The following is a 20,720-nucleotide window of genomic DNA, read 5'->3' as shown; positions in this document are numbered from 1 at the left end:
AGAGAGTTGTGCTACAGCCTGACAGCTTGATACATCATTCCAACATCAGGATGCTGTCAGGTCGGAAGAAATGCTTAAATCTTTCCGATTCGGATACCCTTTCTGTAAGGCCAACAAAAAAAGTCTCCGGTTTCTGGTATGCGCGCGCGTCGCCGTAACCATGCGCGTCGGCAAAATGAAAAGGTTTTTTTTTTCAATGATAGATGATGTCTCAAAACCACCAAACTCACTGATTTGACTGGAATTCTGCTGCTGCACAATTTTAACGTGTTTTTAGATGGGGTGACGATCGAGAAAAAGCTTTATGTGGCCTCTCTGGACTCCCATATAATTGCGCTAAAGTTTAGTCGGGCACCATTTGCAGTCATCAGCCGACATTTGAAGCAAAAAAATCGGGTAAAAAAAAAAAAAAAAAGCCGCGTCGCCGCACCACTTTTTGGGCAAGCTCCATACCAGAAACCGGAGACTTATTTTTTTTGGCCTAATCAAGGTTTCGAAGGTTTTAAAATGAGAGAACCATAATTCCATTGACAAATGACACATGCGCTTTATATGGTCGGTGACTTTACTTGTCTGCAAAAACAAAAAAAAATATCTGTAGCGAAGTATAGACAGTCGGTGAAACACGGTCGTTCTTGTCTAAATCAAGGTTTAAAGGTTTTAAAACCAGAGAACCATCATTTCATTGACAAAATGACACATGCGCTTTATATGGTCAGTGACTTTACTTGTCTGCAAAAACAAAAAAAATGTCTGGAGCGAAGTATAGACAGTCGGTGAAACACGGTCGTTCTTGGCTAAAATCAAGGTTCCGAAGGTTTTAAAATCAGAGAACCATAGTTCCATTGACAAATGACACATGCGCTTTATATGGTCGGTGACTTAACTTGTCTGCAAAACCAAGAATACAACCGTATTCCGTTTTCCTATTTTTCCCATAGGGCTGAATAGGGTCTTGTGCCTACATTATTCTCCTGCCAGGGTTTTGAATGACGATTCTGTTTGGCAAATGACATGGAATCTGACAAAAAAACGGCAAAGAGCAGACATTTTGATTCTTTGCATTTGGCAATCGTCCTGGTGCAGACAGTTCCATGAAAACGTTCATTAAAAATTATGATCGATAGACGAAATTCAATTCAGCGTACAAGAGAAGTCTCTAAATGCTCAGACACTGTATTAACTTAACGATCTTTTTTAATTCTCACAGCAAAGAGAAAGCACTAACTCTTTAAAGTTAATAAAGCACTGTAGACTATTCACGAATCGGCCATATTAAATTGAAAGGAAGGTAAACTTTCCATTTTTTTGGAAGTTGCGAGTAGAAATGAAAGCAATGAAATAAAAGTGCTTTACAAATTAATACCATCATGCTCTGATGCATTATTTAAATGTTGTGATTAAACATACCATAATGTTTTAAGCCACATTAAAAAAAATTTTTTTTTTTAAATAAGGCTTGGAACGCACTCCAATCATAGTCTGGCACCAACCCATTGGATAGTTTACAATTTATAAATAGATTCAGGGAACACGATCGAAATGGCTTCCACTTGAACGAGGTATATTATTATTAAAAAAAAGATATATTTATATATATTTCAGTGTTACTTAAAAACAGTTTGGCCTACAACATTAAACAGTACCTCAGGGAGACATTTTGTAGTAAATAATTTGACTTTTGGGAGAGACTGTTATGCATTAGGCTGACAGTTTTGAGTGTCTCTATAACACTCAGGTTAACTACCATTTCTAGAAGGAATTTCAATGTCGAGACTTGCTTAACCCCTTGACGCCGGTATTGTTAGGCCACGGACAGCTGCACATATATGTAAATGGGTGGAATGTGCACGTGCAGGCATTCAGCCTATGTCTATGAATGGATGCGCCATGCAGTAGGAATGCGGCAATAGCAGTCCCCCGGCTTATTGGCTTTTATCGAGTTGCGTGTAGAGCCGTCACCCGGCGTTAAGCGGTTAAAAACAGTCCTTAGGTCGAGAAAAGTACACATGTACATGTAAAATTATTAGGAAGAAGTAATTTCAAATGTGTGTCTAAGTCTATAGGAGTCTCTCCTTGCACTGCAAAAACTGGGTTTAGTAATTAAACACTTTTCTTATCACTTTCTTGCTATCAGTTTGTGAACATGTTTAAATACTTAACGTGTTTAGAATGAGGACGGATGGTGTTTAGCAATTGAAAATAGATGTTAAGGAATAAGACACATAATGTTTAGCTTCTAAACGTGTTTACAAAGTGAAAACAATTGTGTTTATTTGCTAAACCTAGGCACCATTCTCGGTAATGAAAGCTTTATTATTAAAATTTGCTGCTCAAAACTTGTGTCTTAAAACCTTGGAGAGTTATGAGTATTTCAATTCCCTGTTTATCATTACTTTCTATTAATTTCTTTATCCGGTTCGTTAGTAAAAACGTCATACATGCGCGCGCACAACTGATTACTAGCGCCCATTGGATAAACACGTCAGTTGCGTTAACTTCCGGTTCCAATGCTACTTAATATGCAGTGGGCGTGGTTTAAACTGAAGTGACGTCACGCTATCGACCCGGATGTCGATCCGCTCTCTTAAAGAATCTTCGCCCATTTTCTGAATTTGCGGGCAAAATCCAAACATATAATTTGTGCTGATATTTTCTAAAACTATAAGCAATTCAAGAAAACTAAAAGAAAGAATAATAACAATTACATAATAAGCTTTCTTGTCATTATTCATATATATAAAAAAATATCAAATATGAAAAAATGTATTTTTTTCCGTTCCGGGCACACTATAGTTTCTAACATAGCCCCCTTTAATGGAGAAAGCATTGTGCTATAGCTATTACTCAGATAATCCATCAAGGAACAGTTGCCTCGTACAATAGCTAGTCCACTGGTTTCTCCATTGAAGGGGGCCTCCTACCCGGATTCGTCTATGCAATGGAACGCAACTTACAACAAAAAGAAGCACACATAAAATATATTTTAAACATTGCGACAATGGAATGCATAACACAGAAAGCACACATTAAAAATATACTTAAAACATTGCGTATCACACGTGAAGTTAAGTTATTAGCGAGTTAAGTTAAAGTTGAGTTGTTTATCTCAAAACGATACACGTTTTGCTGCATAATGTCAAAGTATGGAGTTAGCACAGATGCAACTTGCATGACCAAAATATAAAGCTGTATTCATAATTAAGATAGTAACAAAAGCTGACATGATCATACAAAATTTTGAGTTGAACAAATCATGGGAGGCACTATAAGGCCAAAAAAAATAATAAGTCGGTCTCTAGTCAGCGCGCGCGTCGATTTTAAGCATGCGCGTCGATCTTTTTTTTTCCAAAATGTTCCGCAGTAGCTCCAACAGTGCCCTCTATTGCCGCACCTCCTTATTTTTTTTTACCAAAGAGCACCAAGGAATGGGAAATTGCACCAAGGCAAATGATCGAAAGCACCAAGGCAAATTATGGAGGACACCAATGTACATGAGGACACCAAAAAAGCAAAATAGTACCCCACCTTGTCTGTACAATCCAAGCTTGAAAAAAAAAAAAAAAAAGCCAAAAAAAAAAAAAAAAAGCCACGTGGCCGCGTCCATTCCGGAACTTTGGTCTGACCAGAGACCGAATATTTGTTTTTTTGGCCTAACCTATATTCAAAGGAAAACTTATGGCTTCCCGCGAAGCCTTTAGAATGACATGTATGTAAACTGATTGATCTTCATGCCATCATAGTATGGAGCGTCATGCCATCATAGTATGGAGCGCCTAAGCTGATCATTCAAACGAAATCAAGCACCGAAGTCAATAGATCCATCATGGTGTAAGAACATTCTCACACCATTATTTTTTAGGCATACATTTCTCAAAACAAAAAACTCGCCTCGAAATATTATGATGAACAGAAGTGGGTTTTGATGGTGTTGGCAACGATTCAATCATCCTATTTAAACCGGACCTCTGACCTCCATGTAAAAAATGTGAATAGACAATTACTGGCTGTTTGAAGTGAATCCACCGACCGCCATGTATATAACCATTCCAAGAACAATATAATTATAAAGAAAGATATCTTATTAATAATTGACATGTACACATTTTACTCAACGTAGTACGGTATTAAAATTAAAAAGTAAATAAAATGGCAAGATAGTATATTTTATATAAAGTTTCTGTTAGAAAAATATTTTGTATGCTTTCGGCATCGGACGGCTCTATTTCAGATCTTTTTGTAAACGATGGGAGTGGTTAAGATTGGTGCTCTCCCCACATTCGAATGGAGGTATTGGGAATCAACGCCTAGCTTCATTTGTGTGTACAGCTCATTTTGGCCATTACCACCTTTTAAGATCTTTATGGAGATCAGTGGGCCAGCCAACAGCCTCAAGTACTCTTGTTTAGTCACTTAAACCGAGGAAATAAGAAGGCTTTTTTTGTCCAACTACTGGAAAATACTCATTTTGATGCCCGCACTTTCACGTTCCCAAAGATACATACAAAACTGAGGTCCAGCATTTCAGATAAAAAGGAGAGGATCAAATCTGATTGGGCATATTTTTAATATACCTGTTGATGGACTGTCTCCTGGATGCCGCTGGCTTTTGGTCACGTGGTTATTGGGGGGGGGGCATTTGATTAACCCTAACTCCCTAGGCATTTTTGCAAGGATGCACCCTCAATCCTGCTAAATCCTTCAACTGCCTGGGTGCAAAAATTGCATCATGCCTCAATCCTCCAAAATCTTCTGTTATTTCTTGAATGTTTTCCTAGGAGGAGTGACCACTGCTTTAGCAATCCTGCAAAATCCTCCCGCAATCACTGTCAATATGTTGAGGCAGAGCCAGTGACATCCTGGAGCAGGGGGGAGGATTCAAGTATAATATATGCCTAAATTTATGCATGGCTGAGCATAATAAAAATAAGAAATCAGGCCTAATTCACACAGTGCAACCTCCACACGTAAGCAACACATTTTTGCCATGTATACCCTCAATCCTACAAAATCCTCCCTTCGCGCAAAGAGGATTTGGGAAGGTTTAGGTTAAAAATGTGTCCCGTCATGCCATTGTATCTTGAACATGATGGGACGTACAATTTCAATGATATCCCCTCTGAGATAAGCACGTGACCACAAAGATGGGGGTCTCCATGGAACAATCGTTAGCAGTCATGACTGTCGTCCCTGCTTTATATCAAAATAACTCTGTGTTTTTGATAGAGTTAATTCTATGATGACCAATGAAAGTCAACTTTCATGAGGTCGTTCAGCGCCTTGTTGTAAGGCCGGTAGTAGTCACGCAGTTTCCCCAGCGTCTCATCATTTACTTCCGGATGAGGGCGCCCCTTCGCCCGCCTCATACAGTTGTTAGGGATGGGCTTATTGAGACAGAAGAATCCCTTCTGGACTTCATAGTAGAAATGGTCACGTGTGAAGTAATCCCTGACGCCTAGAAACTGCTCCACGAGTTTGACAGCTGGATAAGGGTTCTTAATGAACGCCTCCCCATCTAATACGAGAATCTGTTCGGGATTAAAGTACTCCAGGTATCGCTGTATATCCTGGACGTAAACCCCTCTGGAGATTAACTGACTTCCTACCTTGACACGTCCATTGGAGTCTATCACGGACTCCTCAAAGGTATTGTTGATTTCGGAATGGATGAAGAAATCACATCCCTTGGGTAAAGTGATGTTCCTAAGCTCTGAAATAAAGGACACAAAGGCTTTTTGCTTCAGACAGTGTTTGGCAACGGTGACCTGTACGTGCACGAAGTCTGAAATGGCCCTCTCCACTGGATCCCGCATGATGATGATGAGTTTGACATCGGGTAGCAATGCCTTGACCATAGCAGGGACATTCGGGTGGAGGGAGTAAGCCGGGGTTTTCTCCATCGAGATCTGGTCCAGAGTGGAGTAGACCATCTCACTCCTGTAAAATTCCAGCCCCTCAATTCTGTCAGAGGATGTGAAGAAATTCAGCTCCTTCTGTGTGAAGGCGATGTCTGGATGATAACTCAAGAAGTTCCTCAGGGTGGTGGTGCCACACTTTTTCACGCCGAGGATTATGGCGTCTGGCAACCTTTTCTTGCAGCCCCTTTCCTTGAGTTCAGACTTGCTCCGTATCTCCAGCACACCGTTTTCGACGGTGGTATAGCGGTAGCAACATTTTTCACAGGTGGAAGTTTTTAGAGAAAGGGAATCTCCCACTGTTGCATTGGTATGTTTCTCAGGATGGGCAGTTTTATGCGTCTTCAACTTGTACCAAGCACCTGGCCTCCTCCTAGTTTTTATAATGCTATCCCCTCGTAGATGCATTCCTCCCAACATCAAAAGTGAAATTGTCAGCAGCAGACAGGCCACTGCAACCAAAATCACTCTCTTTCTCAAGTTGGAAGAGCTTACGCAGTATTTCATCATTGCACTGAAAGAAATATGAATTATAAAATGTGTCACTGCAGCCTTTATGCAACACTCTTCTAGAATATTCTACGGTAACAATGAAAATTAATCACAAGCTTAATGCATCATCTTAGTTGTTTAAAAAGTTATTTTCCCCAAAACAATGTTAAATTTTTGAGAGTCCTTAAAATGCACATATGGTCAACCAGGTCAACGATTGCCTGGTAGCCTATAATGTTGATTCTATCTCCTATCTCAGGCCAATTCTTGTATTTCCCAACATTTTTAACTGCCACTAATGTAGGCCTGGCAACCACTACCCAGGACTTTAAACGACATACCAAAAAAAAGCATGTAGCACACGAGAAATGAACCATATAAGCCTTGAAAATATATTTCTAATTTCAGATAAAATGAGCTAATCGGTAACAAAAAAGACACTAAAAGTGAATTTTACAGGAAATACAGGAATACAAAGGAAGATAAGGGTCCCTGTGTTTTCCACTGTGTTCCTGTATTTTAATGAACCTGGATCCCCCACTGAAGGCCAAGGCCAAGGCTTCAACTCTCTAGGACCAGGCCAAGCCTTTGACCCTCAAAGCCAAACCCAAGGCCAAGGCTTTGACCCTCAAGGCCCAGGCCAAAGCATAGACGTTGACCCTCAACACCCAGGCTTTGACCCTCAAACCATGACCAATGTGAAGGCTTTGACCCTCAAGGCCAAGGCCAGAGCTTTGACCCTCAAAGCCCAGGCCAAGGCTTCGACCCTCAGGGCCAAGGCCAATACCTTGACCCTCAAGACCCAGACCAAGGCTTTGAACCTCAAGGCAAGATCAATGCCACCTAAGACCAATGCCAAAGCTTTGACCCTCAAGGTCAAGTCCAAATCTTTGACCCTCAATGACAAGGCCAAGGTTTTGACACTTAAGGCCAAGGAAAAGGACAAAGCTCTGAACTATGTATGCGTGAGCGCATATAGTACATGCAGCCTTCAAAATATGCGCACACTATGCTGTGAATAGTCAATCACCGTCATTTACAACGTATACACGGCCAGGGGTTACTGTGATGTGCCTGTGACCTCAGGCACATCAGTTGCCCAACTGTGACCTCAGATACAGCTGTTGAGTATCTGTGACCTCAGGGCAGGCATACAGACTGCCGTACCTGCAACCTCGGGTACACCCATTGCCCTTCCTGTGACCTCAGGCACACCTATTGCATACCTGTGATCCTGTTGCCCTCCTATGACTAGGCTCGCCCCTTTCCTGTGACGTCAAGCACACGCTTTGCCTACCTGTGATCTCAGGCACATCTGATACCTAATTGTGACCTCAGAAACACACCCATTGACTACCTGTGACCCAAAGGATACCCATTGCCTCCATGTGACCTCAGGCACATTTGTTGCCTACCTGTGACCTCGGGCACATCCATTGCCCAACTGTGACCTCAGATGCACCTTTGGAACACTGAGGCTCCAAGGACACCCACTACCTCCGTTTGACCTCAGGCACATTTGTTGCCCAACTGTGACCTCAGATTCACCTGTTGAGTTCCTGTGACCTCAGGGCAGGCATACAAACTGCCGTACCTGCAACCTTGGGTACACCCATTGCCCTGACCTCAGGCACACCTATTGAATACCTTTGACCCTGTTGCCCAATGGGTGTGTTTCTGAGGTCACAATTAGACATCAGATGTGCCTGGGGTCACAGGTAGGCAATGGGTGTGCCTGAGGTCACAGGAAAGGGGCGTGCCTAGTCACACCCCTTCCCGATGACCTCAGGCACACCCATTCCCCTTTCCTGTGACCTCAGGCACACCCATTGACTACCTGTGACACCAAGGACACCCTATGCCTACCTATCATCTCAGGCACAACCGTTGCCTATCTGCGACCTCAGGCATACCACTGCCCTACCTGCCACCTCGGGTTGACCTTTTACCTGTGACCTCAAGCAAACCTGCTGCCTTAACTTCGACCTATGGTACACCGATTACCCTACGCGTGACCAAAGAACACTCCACCTGTAAAATTCAAAACACACATGTACGGTACATACCTTGTAATTTTTCCCGTGATCGACCTTGAGAAACATTGATCCTCCGATACTTGATCTATGCTCAGGCACACTCGTCACACCATCTCTAGGTACAAACAGAGAGAAGACAACTTTCTTTCGGTTCAAAGATGAAAAACCACAGATGCGGCAAGTGCCGTCTCAGTCATTAGGAGAAAGGGGGAAATAAAAATGTTTAATAACAGACATATTTACCACATAATTGAAAACAGCTTCCTTGTTCATGTTTCCTTCCTCTTTGCACTCTGTAGTCCTACATGGATTTAACCTTTTACAGTCGACTCTCATTAATACAAACACTGTTCATGCAATTCTGGTTATAGCAAACATAAAGCATTGGTCCAAACTGAATGTGCACAATGAATGAGACCGTCACTCCATTTAATAAAACATTCTGATGCAACAAACATTTTGGCAAAGTCTAGTTGAGTTAAAACCGAGAGTCGACTGTATGTAGTCACTTGTAGCACCCAAAACTGCTCGAGCACTCTATGGTATTATTGATTACGTTTACTTCTTGTATGCCAGGAAATTCAGCTTGATCCCTACATTTGCAAAGAAATTTTACTTAAGGCCCAAAAAAAAAGTCTCCGGTTTCTGGTATGCGCGCGCGTCGCCCTAGCCATGCGCATCGGCAAAATGAAAAAGTTTTTTCTTAATAAAAGATGACGTGTGAAAACCGCCAAACTCACTGGTTTGACTGGAATCCTGCTGCTGCACAATTTTAATGTGGTTTTTAGATGGGGTTATGATTGACAATAAGCTTTATGTGGCCTCTCTGGACTCCCATATATTTGCACTAAGTTTAGTCCGGCATCATTTGCAGTCATCAGCCGACATTTGAAGCAAAAGAAAACAGGTAAAAAAAAAAAAAAAACGACGACGCCGCACCACTTTTTGGGCAAGCTCCATACCAGAAACCAGAGACTTTTTTTTTTTTGGCCTAAACTCTCAAATTAGTACAGTCTCTGAGAATAAATAGGGCCTACTTATCCCCTAGTCGATTAAACATGGAAACGTTTGCAGGTGTGAGTTGATAATGCATGCATGCAAGCGGGGACAAGGTTGACTTCAGGTCAACTCAAGACACGTAAAGATGCATGGTGACTCATCATCATGCGATACTGGATGGTCAAGACATTCGCAAAGCCCCAATGGAGACATTTCATTAACAGTCACAAAGTTTTATTAGCACCTGGGTGTTCAGTACGAGGAAATTGGAGGAATATAAGAAGAGGAGGCCCATACAAACGTGTAGAATTTGTATATTTATCTGAATTTCTGAAAGGTCAAGAACAGTACCCTGAATCCTGTATGTGCAAAAATGGTAGAGCCCTCCGAGTTGCAGTACCCGTAGAATGAATGATCATGGGATTTGGATACCTCAGAGGACTCCTACAGTTTGGTAAGTAAAGGATTCGGGGCCGTATCATAAGTCCGACGCCTCATAGGTCCGACGCCTCATAAGTCCGAAATTTTGAACTTATGAGGCGTCGGACTTATGAGGCATAAAATTTATTTATTCCGCCTCATAGGTCCGACGCCTCATAAGTCCGACGCCTCATAAATCCGACAAATTAAACGCCTCGTTTTACCATTGTCGGACTTATGACGCGTCGGACTTATGAGGCGTCGGACCTATGAGGCGTCGGACTTATGGGCCTTTATTTGGTTAGGGGATGCGATTTTGTCGGACTTATGAGGCGTCAGACCTATGAGGCGTCGGACTTAAGAGTAGACCCCAAGGATTCAGGGTACTGTGAGTGACTTTCAGAAATTCCGGTAAACCAAAAATTCTGCACGTTCCTATGGGGCTCCATTTCCCCACCCCCCTCAAATTTCCCGGGAATGACAGATCCTGTGCTAATGGAAGTTCTTGGATAACCTCATAGGTACTGAACACACCTGTGCTGATTACATTTCGTGACTTGCAGATGGAATATGTCTCCATTCGGGTTTCCAAAAGTTTAGACTATGCAACGTCTCGTGCACATGACGATGTATATTGCCACGTTATACGGATCTTGGTCGACTCGTTCTTTCCTCCAAGGTCATGACTCGACCTAGACCTATAATACGTACGTAAACATGGCAAAATACATTGCCATGTGACGTTGGATAGCCTAGACTTATGAAAGTTTGGGTGGAGACACCTACAGTCGCGAAGTTTATTAAGCACATGTATGCGAAATATTAATAAATATGAGGTTATCCAACAACTTTCATTGCCACAGGATCTGAAATTCCTAAGAAATTCACGGAAAAAACCTAGAGCCCCATACGAACGTGCAACATTTTTGGTTTATCAGAAGTTTGAAAGATCACACACGGTACCCTGTATTCTTTACATGCAAAACATTAGGATCCCTCCGAGGTACCTGTAGAATGGTATGTGCATGCACTGGATGGAGGGAGGATACCTTGGCATGGCGGCTCCTATCATTAAAATTGTACGTACAGGATTCAGGGTACCATGCGTGACCTTTCAGATATTCCAAAAATAATATAGGTAGCGGATATTTTGCCGGAGGTATTGACGGCAAACTAACGTTCACTAAAGGTTTGCCAGCGGCAATCCATATCAACAGAGGGCGCTGTTCTCTTTAAGATTGGGCTGAATTATAAGATGTATTAAATTCCCACCAAAAGTTGCGTAGCACGTTTGGTGTAGTGGTTTAGTAAAAGCTCTAGTGAGCGGGATGACTCGGGTTCGATCCCGATCCCCGCCACATTTTTAAAAAAAAATTTCCCCATCCCCAAATAAATAAGAATATTCTTATTTTCTTAAGAATAAGAATATTCTTATTTTTTATTTTCTTATTTTAACATGTCTCAAACATTTTATTGCAGAGTATTACATTTTCTTTTTCAGATTTGTGGCTCTGGAGGATTTTTTTTTTAAAGGGAAATAAAGTCCGAAATCATAAAATGGTCTGAGTCCCATCTTGTGAATACGAGGTTACAACGATAATATTGGCATGGAGCCAGAATAAAATTTGTCACCGGAAAATGTTCAAGTACAAAAAAACAGTAACTGCGCATGTTCAGTGCATATCCGGCAAACTAACGTTTGCTAAAGGTTTGCCGTCTCCGGCAAAATATCCACTGCCAATAATATACACATTCGTATGGGGCTCCATGTTTTTTTCTCAAATCTCTTGACAAGAGTCTTGTGCCAATGGAAGTTGTTTGACAACCTAGTATAATCATGGTAATACGTAATCGTGTAGTTTAGGACACCATTATCATGCTAAATGTTTTTACAAGTTCCGTTCATAAATCAAAACCCTGCCCACTTTCCCATATGAAGCTAGCTGATGTTCAACATGGTATCTTACTTTCATAGCAAACTATTTAGATGATTCCAAACACATTAAAGTGACTTTTCCTGCTTGTATTTGTAACTTGTATATGGTATAGGCCTAATCATGATTGATAATGTTTAGGCAAGTCCCAAAACAGAACATCTTCGTGTTCTCTTAAAAGTGGACGGGGTCCTTAACTACACGATTTCCAACAAATGTACTGTCTACGAATAAACCAGCTGGAATGTCTACATCCGGGCTTTCGAATGTCTAGACTAAGCTATCCATCCAGAAGTCCAACCGCTGCAGACAGACGACACATGACGGGTATAATGCACGAAGTTCCGGATCTAAACTCAACCATATGTTCAAAACATTTGCCTTGTTAGACAGCGACAAGACTTACCAACGTTGGGAAACACCTCTTGCACATGTCGGTTGGTAATATGAATATGATTTTCTAACAAAATTCATATTCATTTAGCCATGGAGGTAGAATAGCCAACTTGATAATCGAAACTTCCCAGACGTTCCGGATCCAACCGCGCCGGTTTTCGCCCAGGCCAGCCGGCACTTTGACGGTTGTTGGCCAACTGTTGAGGGCGCACTTAAATTGAGCGGAACCAGACGTTTCAGCCAAAGTTTCAGCCGCGCTCTGTGTACTTTGTTAATTGCCCTTTCCAGAACCCAGACTCAGTTTCTCATGCATGGGACCCACGTATAGAATTAGAAGTGGCTCCAAGTCGGCACTGATAAGCAAAACACTAAGCGTGCGCCGAGGTATGCCACAATCAGAATCACTTGGTGATATCCCTCTACTCCATGAGTCTTAATTCCAGCTTTAGAATCTGACTGCATGCATGCATGCTCGCCAATTTCAAACGCCAACAATGATATGCCTGCCTAAGGCAAAACCGAGAATCTCGCAGTGGTTGTACAATGACACCGACCTGTATTCAAGTCTGGGCAGAAAGTGAACTGCAACGACTTAAACAGGAGTTCGAACCTATAACTTAGGTTTCAAGCTCGGCGTTCAGTGGAGGCAGAACCGAGCTGAAACAGCTCCGAGCAACATGCAATCGGCCCATATCAACGGCTGAGCAGACAGATGACAATGTTTAATCATCAGTCAGTGATGTCCCGGCGCTCCAGCCCGTTACCAAAGCTGACGCCCCTCAGCCGGCAGCAACAGACCAAGCAAAGCCTCCTCGTCCTCCCAGAACAGCCAAGTCATAAGCTGGATGTTCCTCTCCCTCACCAAGGAAAATATGACGGCACGAAGTCATGCTTCGTTCGACCACTAATGGGTCTCGCCGAGGTTTGCGGCTAGTCAGAGGAAGAGAAACGCTTCCAACCTTACAGCAGTCTACGACAGCCGAGTATTCCTGTACCACTGGCAGCATGGATGCGGAGGCGATCAAGTCGTCCGAAACTCTGATAAACTGGAGCTTTGCAAATTGGCGAACGGCAGTTGCCATAATACTTCATCGCACAGCTAGAGCGAGGAGACATCAGCCAAAGGAGAAGCTGGCAGAGTTTGTAGCCGACATTCGCCGCCTCGTCTTTCGTGGCTATCCTACAGCAGATCCAGTTGCCAGAGAGAGCATCGCCATTCGCCATATTCTGAAGGGCTTCCCCACCCAGCAGACGGCAGTTCCGTTGGCAAGACGAATCCTTCTTGAGGAGGTATGCAACGGCGGTTGAAAACTTCCTGAGTCTCCGTGACACTACGAGCGGGAAAATCACGTATCATTTGAAAACCGCACAGGCAGCATCTTAGAATGCAAGCATCCAACAGTTCCTCACATGCATCAAAAGCACCGAGTCACCTCCACTATGAAGTAGCTAGGCTTGTCCATCAGTGACACAGCAGCATGACAACAATAAGGTAAGAGGACCGATAGGTTCTGTACTGTTGGAACCATTTTGTTAATTTATTTAGCGGCCTGCCACATTCACCCGTAAAGAATTGCCACCCATGTTGTTCCCACAATCTGTGCTGTTTTCCTAAAACTATAAGCGATTCGCGGCACGTGTTAGAGAGAGCCGGGACCAGGTACACGAGAACTTAAAACGAATAACACAAATAATCTTTATTTCATTACTATAGCCAAAATGATTAAAAACTTATTTTTTCATCACAAACATCGAATGCAACTTACTACACAGTGGAAAACGCATACACAGTTATTGAATATATTCCATTCAAAACTATGGAGTTGTAATTTAAACTAATTGAGGCGTTTATCTGAAGAATAGTTTTATGATACACAATTTTTGTTTCATAATCTCATAGTATGGAGCGCCAATGCAACTCCCATGCCCAAAAGGTGGAATAGTACGCTCAAATGTTTATAAAAGATGAAAGCTCTATTTAATTCTCAGTGGGTATTTCTTTGAAAACATGTTCACCGTTACCTCCCATATCATGCCATTGTATACCCCAAGTATGATGGGACGTATTTTCAATGCAATGCTCCCTGAGATTATCACATAACCACAAACATGGCGATTTACATGAAACGGTTCATAGACACTGTACATGAAATTCGAAAGAGAACATGGCGTTTCGCGCGCGCGTACAGTCGCGAAGTATACACGAGACTAAATGTACGCAACCCGCAACTCATGGCGTGTGCGTCAGGCGCGCATCCATGCGTTAGAATGTCCCTCAATGGTCTCCCTAACTCTACCCTTGTAACCGTTGAGGGAAGACGTCGGCCACTTTAGCAATACCAAAATAATTCAAAACTGATGGAGTTATTCCTATGATGACCAATGAAAGTCAACTTTCATGAGGTCGTTCAGCGCCTTGTTGTAAGGCCGGTAGTAGTCGCGCAGTTTCCTGAGCGTCTCATCATTTACTTCCGGATGAGGGCGCCCCTTCGACTCCTTCATACAGTTGTTAGGGATAGGCTTATTGAGACAGAAGAATCCCTTCTGGACGTCGTAGTAGAAATGGTCACGTGTGAAATAATCTTTGATGCCTAGAAACTGCTCCACGAGTTTGACGGCCGGATAAGGGTTCTTAATGAACGCCTCCCCGTCTAATGCGAGAATCTGTTCCGGTTTGAAGTACTTGAGGTATCTCTGTATGTCAGTGACGTAAACGCCTTTAGCGACAAGTAGATTCGAGTAGTTCACCTCCCCGTTGGAGTCTATGACGGAGTCTTCGAAGGTATGGGCAATGTAGTAACCTGAGTTATCCAAATTGCACCCAGACTTTTTCTTGCACTTTCTGGCAATGGTGACCTGCATGTGCACGAAGTCTGAAATGGCCCTCTCCACTGGATCCCGCATGATGATAATGAGCTTGACATTTGGAAGGACTTTCTTGATCATAGCGGGGACCTTCGGATAGTGGGAGTAAGCCGGGGTTTTCTCCATCGAGATCTGGTCGGGAGTGGAGTACAGCATCTCATTCCTGTAGAACTCCACTCCTTTATACCTATCCTCAGAGGATGTGAAGAACTTGAGCTCGTCCTGGCTGAAGGCGATGTCTGGATGGTAACTCAAGAAGTTCTTAAGAGTGGTGGTACCACCTTTTTTCACGCCGAAGATCATGGCATCTGGCAACCTTTTCTCACAGCCCCTTTTCATCAGTTCTGATTTGCTCTGTATTTCCAAGATACCGTTTTCGATGGTGGTGTAACGGTAGCAGCATTTATCACAAGTGAAATCTTTGCTTGCCTCACTGTCTTCATTGGGAGGGGCGGGTTTATCTTTATCCAACTGGAACCCTGTGCCAGGCCTCGACCACGTCTTAATATGGCTCTCCCCTCGCGGATGCGTTCCTCCCAACATCCCAAGTGAAAACGTCAGCAGCAGACAGCCCAGAGCGATCGAAATCAGCCTCTTTCTCCATCTGCCGTTGGGGGATGTGTCTTCCGAGTCGTTCATGATGCCAGTGAGGCTTCCGATGATAAAGTCCAGTGCTGAATCGAATTGACTTCCAAATCCTCTTCCGTTCGAACTGGGCAGGTCAGTCAATATTTATTCCAGTTAACTGTTCGGGGGACAAGAAAAAAGACAGAAATTAGTCACTATGGTTTCAGTTGTGAAGTTTGACAGGAAACACCCCCCCCCCCGCATAAAGGGTCTCTCAACATTTCTTTCCAATAACCGCTTAACACTAAACAATTTGAGGAGTTCCAGTCTAAATGTTGAGTGAGATATTTTCCCGGATTCAATGATACTAGATGGGAGACTGTTCCACTATTAATTGTCCTCAGTGGAAGAAATTGTTGAAGGTTCTGGCTCATGACATAGGCCTACAGTTGAATTTATTTTGTGTTGATTTAGTCCCGGGATGATCGAGTATTTGTAGTAACAAAGGCGTACATCAATACTGTGTTGTTCAGTACCGTGTATCTCATTGAGCATATTTAATCTGCATTTTTTCTTCGTTGATCAAGGGTGAGCCATTCATGGTATGTAACTGTCCCTGCTTAAATAGTTCGCTAAGATACCATGTTGAATATCTGCTAGCTTAATTTTGTGGAAAGAGGGCGGAGTTTTGATTTATGAACGGAATTTGTAAAAGATATTCAGTACATGCATGAGAGGTGTCCTCAACTACACGACTACACATTTACCTGCTTGTGGTCTTCAGCTTGTTCTGTAGCTTCCAAGTCATGCTACGGTCATGGATTCTTCATTCACCTTTTTCGAATCCGAACGAACACTACTGATGCATGCCTGTGAACAAAACCACTCTGCTATACTGGAAGCGAATCCTGCCTGAGTTGCATGTATATAAATGTGGGAGATTGCGTGTATTTCCTATTGGAAGTGAGCACAGAGTCGACACACACCTTTCGTCCTTTCAAAGCTTATCCACATGAGTTGGGTACTGCAAATATTGTTCTATTGTCCGACCATATCATAGGAAACCTGGACCGTTTTGTTCACTTTACGCATGGCTGCGTTTTTGGTTACTGGCCCTGCACAAATGTAGGCCTGCTGTGCAGTCGGCCTTCAGACGACATGTACTTGCTTTGGATTTAGAGTGCTGTTATTACACCCGTGTAGTTTACAGGACAGGATACGGCTTGCATATTAATATCTACCATCGTGATGTTCATGTGTAACACCATTATATCATCCTGCGAGTTTACAGCTGCACTGCGTATGTAAACTAAAGGAAGCGATATGAGGGACGCCCAGCCAAATACAGTCGAACACGTAACAAGGTCCTTGGGACTTTACAAATAACCTTGTTATAACAGGTGTCTAAAAAGTATTGGAAAACAAAGGAAAACGAAGAAAAACAAAGAATTGGGACCTGAAATGTTGCTTGTTATAAGCGTGCGGACGTTGTTTTACTTCTATTAACAGTGCTCTTCTTATCAGGGTTCGACTGCAATGACCATATATAATATGGAATGACATAACAGTTCGTCCTTTGAGATCTAGACTTAATTCGTGTCGGTAGCTATTTTTAGTTCATCATGGAATGACATAACAGTTCGTCCTTTGAGATCTAGACTTAATTCGTGTCTGTGGCTAGTTTTAGTTTATCATGACGAGTGCAGAAGTCATATCGGACCATATGTGCCTTTTTGAGATAGGGGCAGGCACAAAAGGAGGGTGCCATTTGGATTGGGCAAATTTGGTTATGCTCATATGTGAAATAATCGTCACCCAGAAATGTATTGCACTTCAAACACAAACAAGGCTAGTTAAGATCGAAAGTTTAATTGGTTGCGTTTCTTAAAAGCAAAAACACTTGACAGGAACGCGAAAAAATCAGTTGAAATTAGACACAAAGAACTTGCCCAATCATGCAAAGTCTTTCTCCTTAAGTCATCTAGACAGCGCCCTCTATCGATTGCAAGTCTTTAGTTGTGTGGATGCCCGTGATCATCGGCAATGGGCTCCGTGCGCCAACAAAAAGGGCGCCCTTTTACCTAGCAACGACGTCCCATGGGCGGGACATTTAGCTGGTTGGCCGGCACCCTTCCTTGTGTGCGACGCACGTACACCAGGGGATTTGTACTAAGTACACGCAGTGGTACGGCCGCGCGTCACGGCAACATTGCAGTCAGGCAAGATGGCGTCTGTCGGTCACCCCCAACTGTACTTTCTTTGCCGGTGAGGGGGTACTTGTGACCGGAGCGGATAGACCTAAGACGTAACGACGTCACGCTTTGTTTACTTGTACGCATTCTTTTGGGAGCCAGGTGAGGACGATTAACTTTCGTTCGCCCCTGGATTCCATATGGAAGCGCACATGATGAACAAAGCGTGACGTCAATATGTCTGAGGTCTATTACCGTTGACGAAAAATAACCAACCCGAATCCTATTGAGAGAAACGTTCGATGGCATTGCATTGTGTTTATTCCTTTATTAACTGGAACACTATCCACACTTCTACCTCCATGAACCGTTTTCAAAAGAATAACAATTAATTATTTGATTGCGTCTGTCTTCAGCCTGCATTGAACATTTTTATTTCATTCAAAGTTGCAAACACATTTCCTAGTATATGACCGTATTAAATTGAATTTCCTTGATACATGTTTATGTGTGTGAATCACTCGAGCAGGTGTTAAGGGGGTAATATAAAAGGTCCAGAAAGCTCAAAAATAAAAAAAATCAAGTGAACTAATAAATCCTCATTTCTTGATCACAAAGCAGTATTCAAAATAACTAATGGAGTTATATCTATGATGACCAATGGAAGTCAACTTTCATGAGCTTGTTCAGCGCCTTGTTGTAAGGCCGGTAATAGTCGCGCAATTTCCTGAGCGTCTCGTCGTTTACTTCCGGATGAGGGCGCCCCTTCGACTCCTTCATGCAGTTGTTAGGGATGGGCTTATTGAGACAGAAGAATCCCTTCTGGACATCGTAGTAGAAATGGTCACGTGTGAAGTAATCCCTGATGCCTAGAAACTGCTCCACGAGTTTGACGGCCGGATAAGGGTTCTTAATGAACGTCTCCCCGTCTAATGCGAGAACTTGTTCCGGTTTGAAGTACTTGCGGTACCTTCGTATGTAAGTGACGTAAACGCCTTTAGCGACAAGTAAATTCGAGAAGTTCAGATCCCCGTTTGAGTCGATGATGGAGTCTTCGAAGGTATCAGCAATGTAGTATGCCGGGTCATCCAACCTGCACGCAGACTTTTTCTTGCACTTTTTGGCGAGAGAGACCTGCATGTGCACGAAGTCTGAAATGGCCCTCTCCACTGGATCCCGCATGATGATGATGAGCTTGACATTTGGGAGGACTGCTTTGATCGCCCTTGGGACCTGCGGGTAGTGGCAATAATCCGGAGTTTTCTCGATCGAGATCTGGTCGGGAGTGGAGTAGACCATCTCACTCCTGTAGAACTCCACTCCCTTCGTTCTATCAGAGGATGAGAAGAACGTCAGCTCGTTCTGGGTGAAGGCGATGTCTGGGTGATAGCTCAGAAAGTTCTTCAGAGAGGTGGTGCCACACTTTTTCATGCCGAAGATTATGACGTCTGGCAGCCTTTTCTTGCAGACTCTTTCCTGGAGTTCAGATTTGCTCCGTATTTCCAAGATACCGTTTTCGATGGTGGTGTAGCGGTAGCAACATTTATCACAATTGAAATCTTCCCTTGCATGAGTTATAGCGTTGTCCCCATTTGGAGGGATGGTTTTATCTACTTCCAACTGGTACCCGGCGCCAGGCCTCGACCACGTTTTAATATGGCTCTTTCGTCGCGGGTGTGTTCCTGATCCTTCCAACATCCCAAGTGAAAACGCCAGCAGCAGAGAAACCACTGTGATCAAAATCACCCTCTTTCTCCATCTGCTGTAGGGGGATGTGTCTCCGGTCATAATGCCAGTGAGACAAGGGTAACACCTTCCGATGTTAAAAGTCCAGTTCCTTGAACTAAATTCCACATCCTCCTCCGTTGTGAGTGACCAGGTCAGATCATCTATATTTCATTCATCTGTTTACGGGACGAGAAAAGAAGAAACAAAAATGAGTCACTATTATTTCAGTTGACTTAGGTTGTTTAACGCCCTCTTTCAAAGCAAGAATATTTAGGGACACATTGAAGGTTTTATTTCAAGACACATGTAAGAACTCTATAAAAGGTGGAGGGGGAGGGTAAGGGACTGAGAGTTTGAGACCATTTGTAGGATCTCAACTTTTGATAAGGTTGTTGGACGAAAGAGCCAGACATATTTTATAAACGGCGCCATGATGTAATGCGAGCAATGCTGTGCCATTTAAACGACCTTGCATCATGGAACGGCTTGTAACACAAAATGGATGGCAAGGAACTACATGTACAGGGTGATGTCCTGAAAATAATGGTGCATGTAAACCCCGCCATTTTCGCCAATTTACAACCGGAATTTACTGCAAATGTTTACACGATCTTCAAGGTTACAGATTTAGCTTGAAAATACCGTTTGTTTGCGCTGACAGCGTTTATACGACGCACACGGTCGTTGAATGGCCGAGCACTGGTGCATGCATGTGATGTACCGTGCAGTACAGTGCACACTTACACTGTTACAGACGTGCCGTCGTAAAGTACTACCATGGAGGCAGGAACTACCATCATGATCCTACCTGTACCTCCATGGATCTTTCGAAAAACTTACTCATTTTTGAGACCGCAATTACAGCAAAAAATTGTGTTACACACCGGATAACAAGTTTGTCCCTGATAACAAGTTTGTCCCTGAGAAGTAGACAAGCTGTGTATACACGCCATGGTGTGTGAGCGCGGGCAATGCTTTATTTGACCTTTTAAATGAACTTGTATAGCCTTGTGACACAAAACTGCCTTGCGTATGGAACGCCTTGTAACACAAAATGGGTGGCAAAGAATGTTACACCATCTGACATAAATTAGGTGCCGTTGTTTATCGTAAAACCACAGAGTTACAGCCGTACATAAACTTGTTGTTATTAATATTATAATTTTTATTATTATC

The 20,720-nt window shown here is 43.0% G+C and overlaps 3 protein-coding genes across 7 annotated transcripts; all 3 read right to left on the bottom strand.

The window, feature by feature from the left end:
• Positions 1 to 3,570: 3,570 nt before the first annotated feature.
• On the bottom strand, positions 3,571 to 13,785 carry LOC119724681 (heparan sulfate glucosamine 3-O-sulfotransferase 1-like). 2 transcript variants are annotated; one of them, XM_038195841.1, is made up of 3 exons: positions 12,203 to 13,785; positions 8,474 to 8,556; positions 3,571 to 6,429 (listed from the first exon to the last, which is right to left on the bottom strand). In XM_038195841.1, exon 3 carries the CDS (start codon positions 6,423 to 6,425, stop codon positions 5,235 to 5,237), a length of 1,191 nt encoding a protein of 396 aa, XP_038051769.1. In that variant the 5' UTR covers positions 6,426 to 6,429; positions 8,474 to 8,556; positions 12,203 to 13,785; the 3' UTR covers positions 3,571 to 5,234. The 2 variants fall into 2 exon arrangements, with proteins under 2 accessions (XP_038051769.1, XP_038051770.1); XM_038195842.1 differs by lacking the exon at positions 12,203 to 13,785 and adding an exon at positions 11,830 to 12,195 and having other exon boundaries at positions 8,474 to 8,558.
• A 79-nt stretch (positions 13,786 to 13,864) lies between these two features.
• On the bottom strand, positions 13,865 to 16,964 carry LOC119724682 (heparan sulfate glucosamine 3-O-sulfotransferase 1-like). The gene is made up of 2 exons (XM_038195843.1): positions 16,392 to 16,964; positions 13,865 to 15,802 (listed from the first exon to the last, which is right to left on the bottom strand). Exon 2 carries the CDS (start codon positions 15,694 to 15,696, stop codon positions 14,563 to 14,565), a length of 1,134 nt encoding a protein of 377 aa, XP_038051771.1. The 5' UTR covers positions 15,697 to 15,802; positions 16,392 to 16,964; the 3' UTR covers positions 13,865 to 14,562.
• Positions 16,965 to 18,119: 1,155 nt separating this feature from the next.
• On the bottom strand, positions 18,120 to 20,563 carry LOC119724680 (heparan sulfate glucosamine 3-O-sulfotransferase 1-like). Of its 4 annotated transcripts, none has more exons than XM_038195838.1 (2): positions 20,289 to 20,563; positions 18,120 to 19,720 (listed from the first exon to the last, which is right to left on the bottom strand). In XM_038195838.1, exon 2 carries the CDS (start codon positions 19,602 to 19,604, stop codon positions 18,465 to 18,467), a length of 1,140 nt encoding a protein of 379 aa, XP_038051766.1. In that variant the 5' UTR covers positions 19,605 to 19,720; positions 20,289 to 20,563; the 3' UTR covers positions 18,120 to 18,464. The 4 variants fall into 4 exon arrangements, with proteins under 4 accessions (XP_038051766.1, XP_038051765.1, XP_038051767.1 ...); XM_038195837.1 differs by having other exon boundaries at positions 20,385 to 20,563; XM_038195839.1 differs by having other exon boundaries at positions 20,429 to 20,563.
• Positions 20,564 to 20,720: the final 157 nt, after the last annotated feature.

This window comes from Patiria miniata, unplaced genomic scaffold, assembly GCF_015706575.1.
Source record: "Patiria miniata isolate m_02_andy unplaced genomic scaffold, ASM1570657v1 HiC_scaffold_18, whole genome shotgun sequence".
Lineage (NCBI taxonomy): Eukaryota > Metazoa > Echinodermata > Asteroidea > Valvatida > Asterinidae > Patiria > Patiria miniata.
Note: the sequence above shows the minus strand (reverse complement) of the source record. Positions and strands in the feature narration are given on the sequence as shown.

Excerpts from the sequence above, each read along its gene's own strand:
- LOC119724680 (XM_038195838.1), bottom strand. The coding sequence starts at position 19,604 with ATGACCGGAGACACATCCCCCTACAGCAGATGGAGAAAGAGGGTGATT.
- LOC119724681 (XM_038195841.1), bottom strand. The coding sequence starts at position 6,425 with ATGATGAAATACTGCGTAAGCTCTTCCAACTTGAGAAAGAGAGTGATT.
- LOC119724682 (XM_038195843.1), bottom strand. The coding sequence starts at position 15,696 with ATGAACGACTCGGAAGACACATCCCCCAACGGCAGATGGAGAAAGAGG.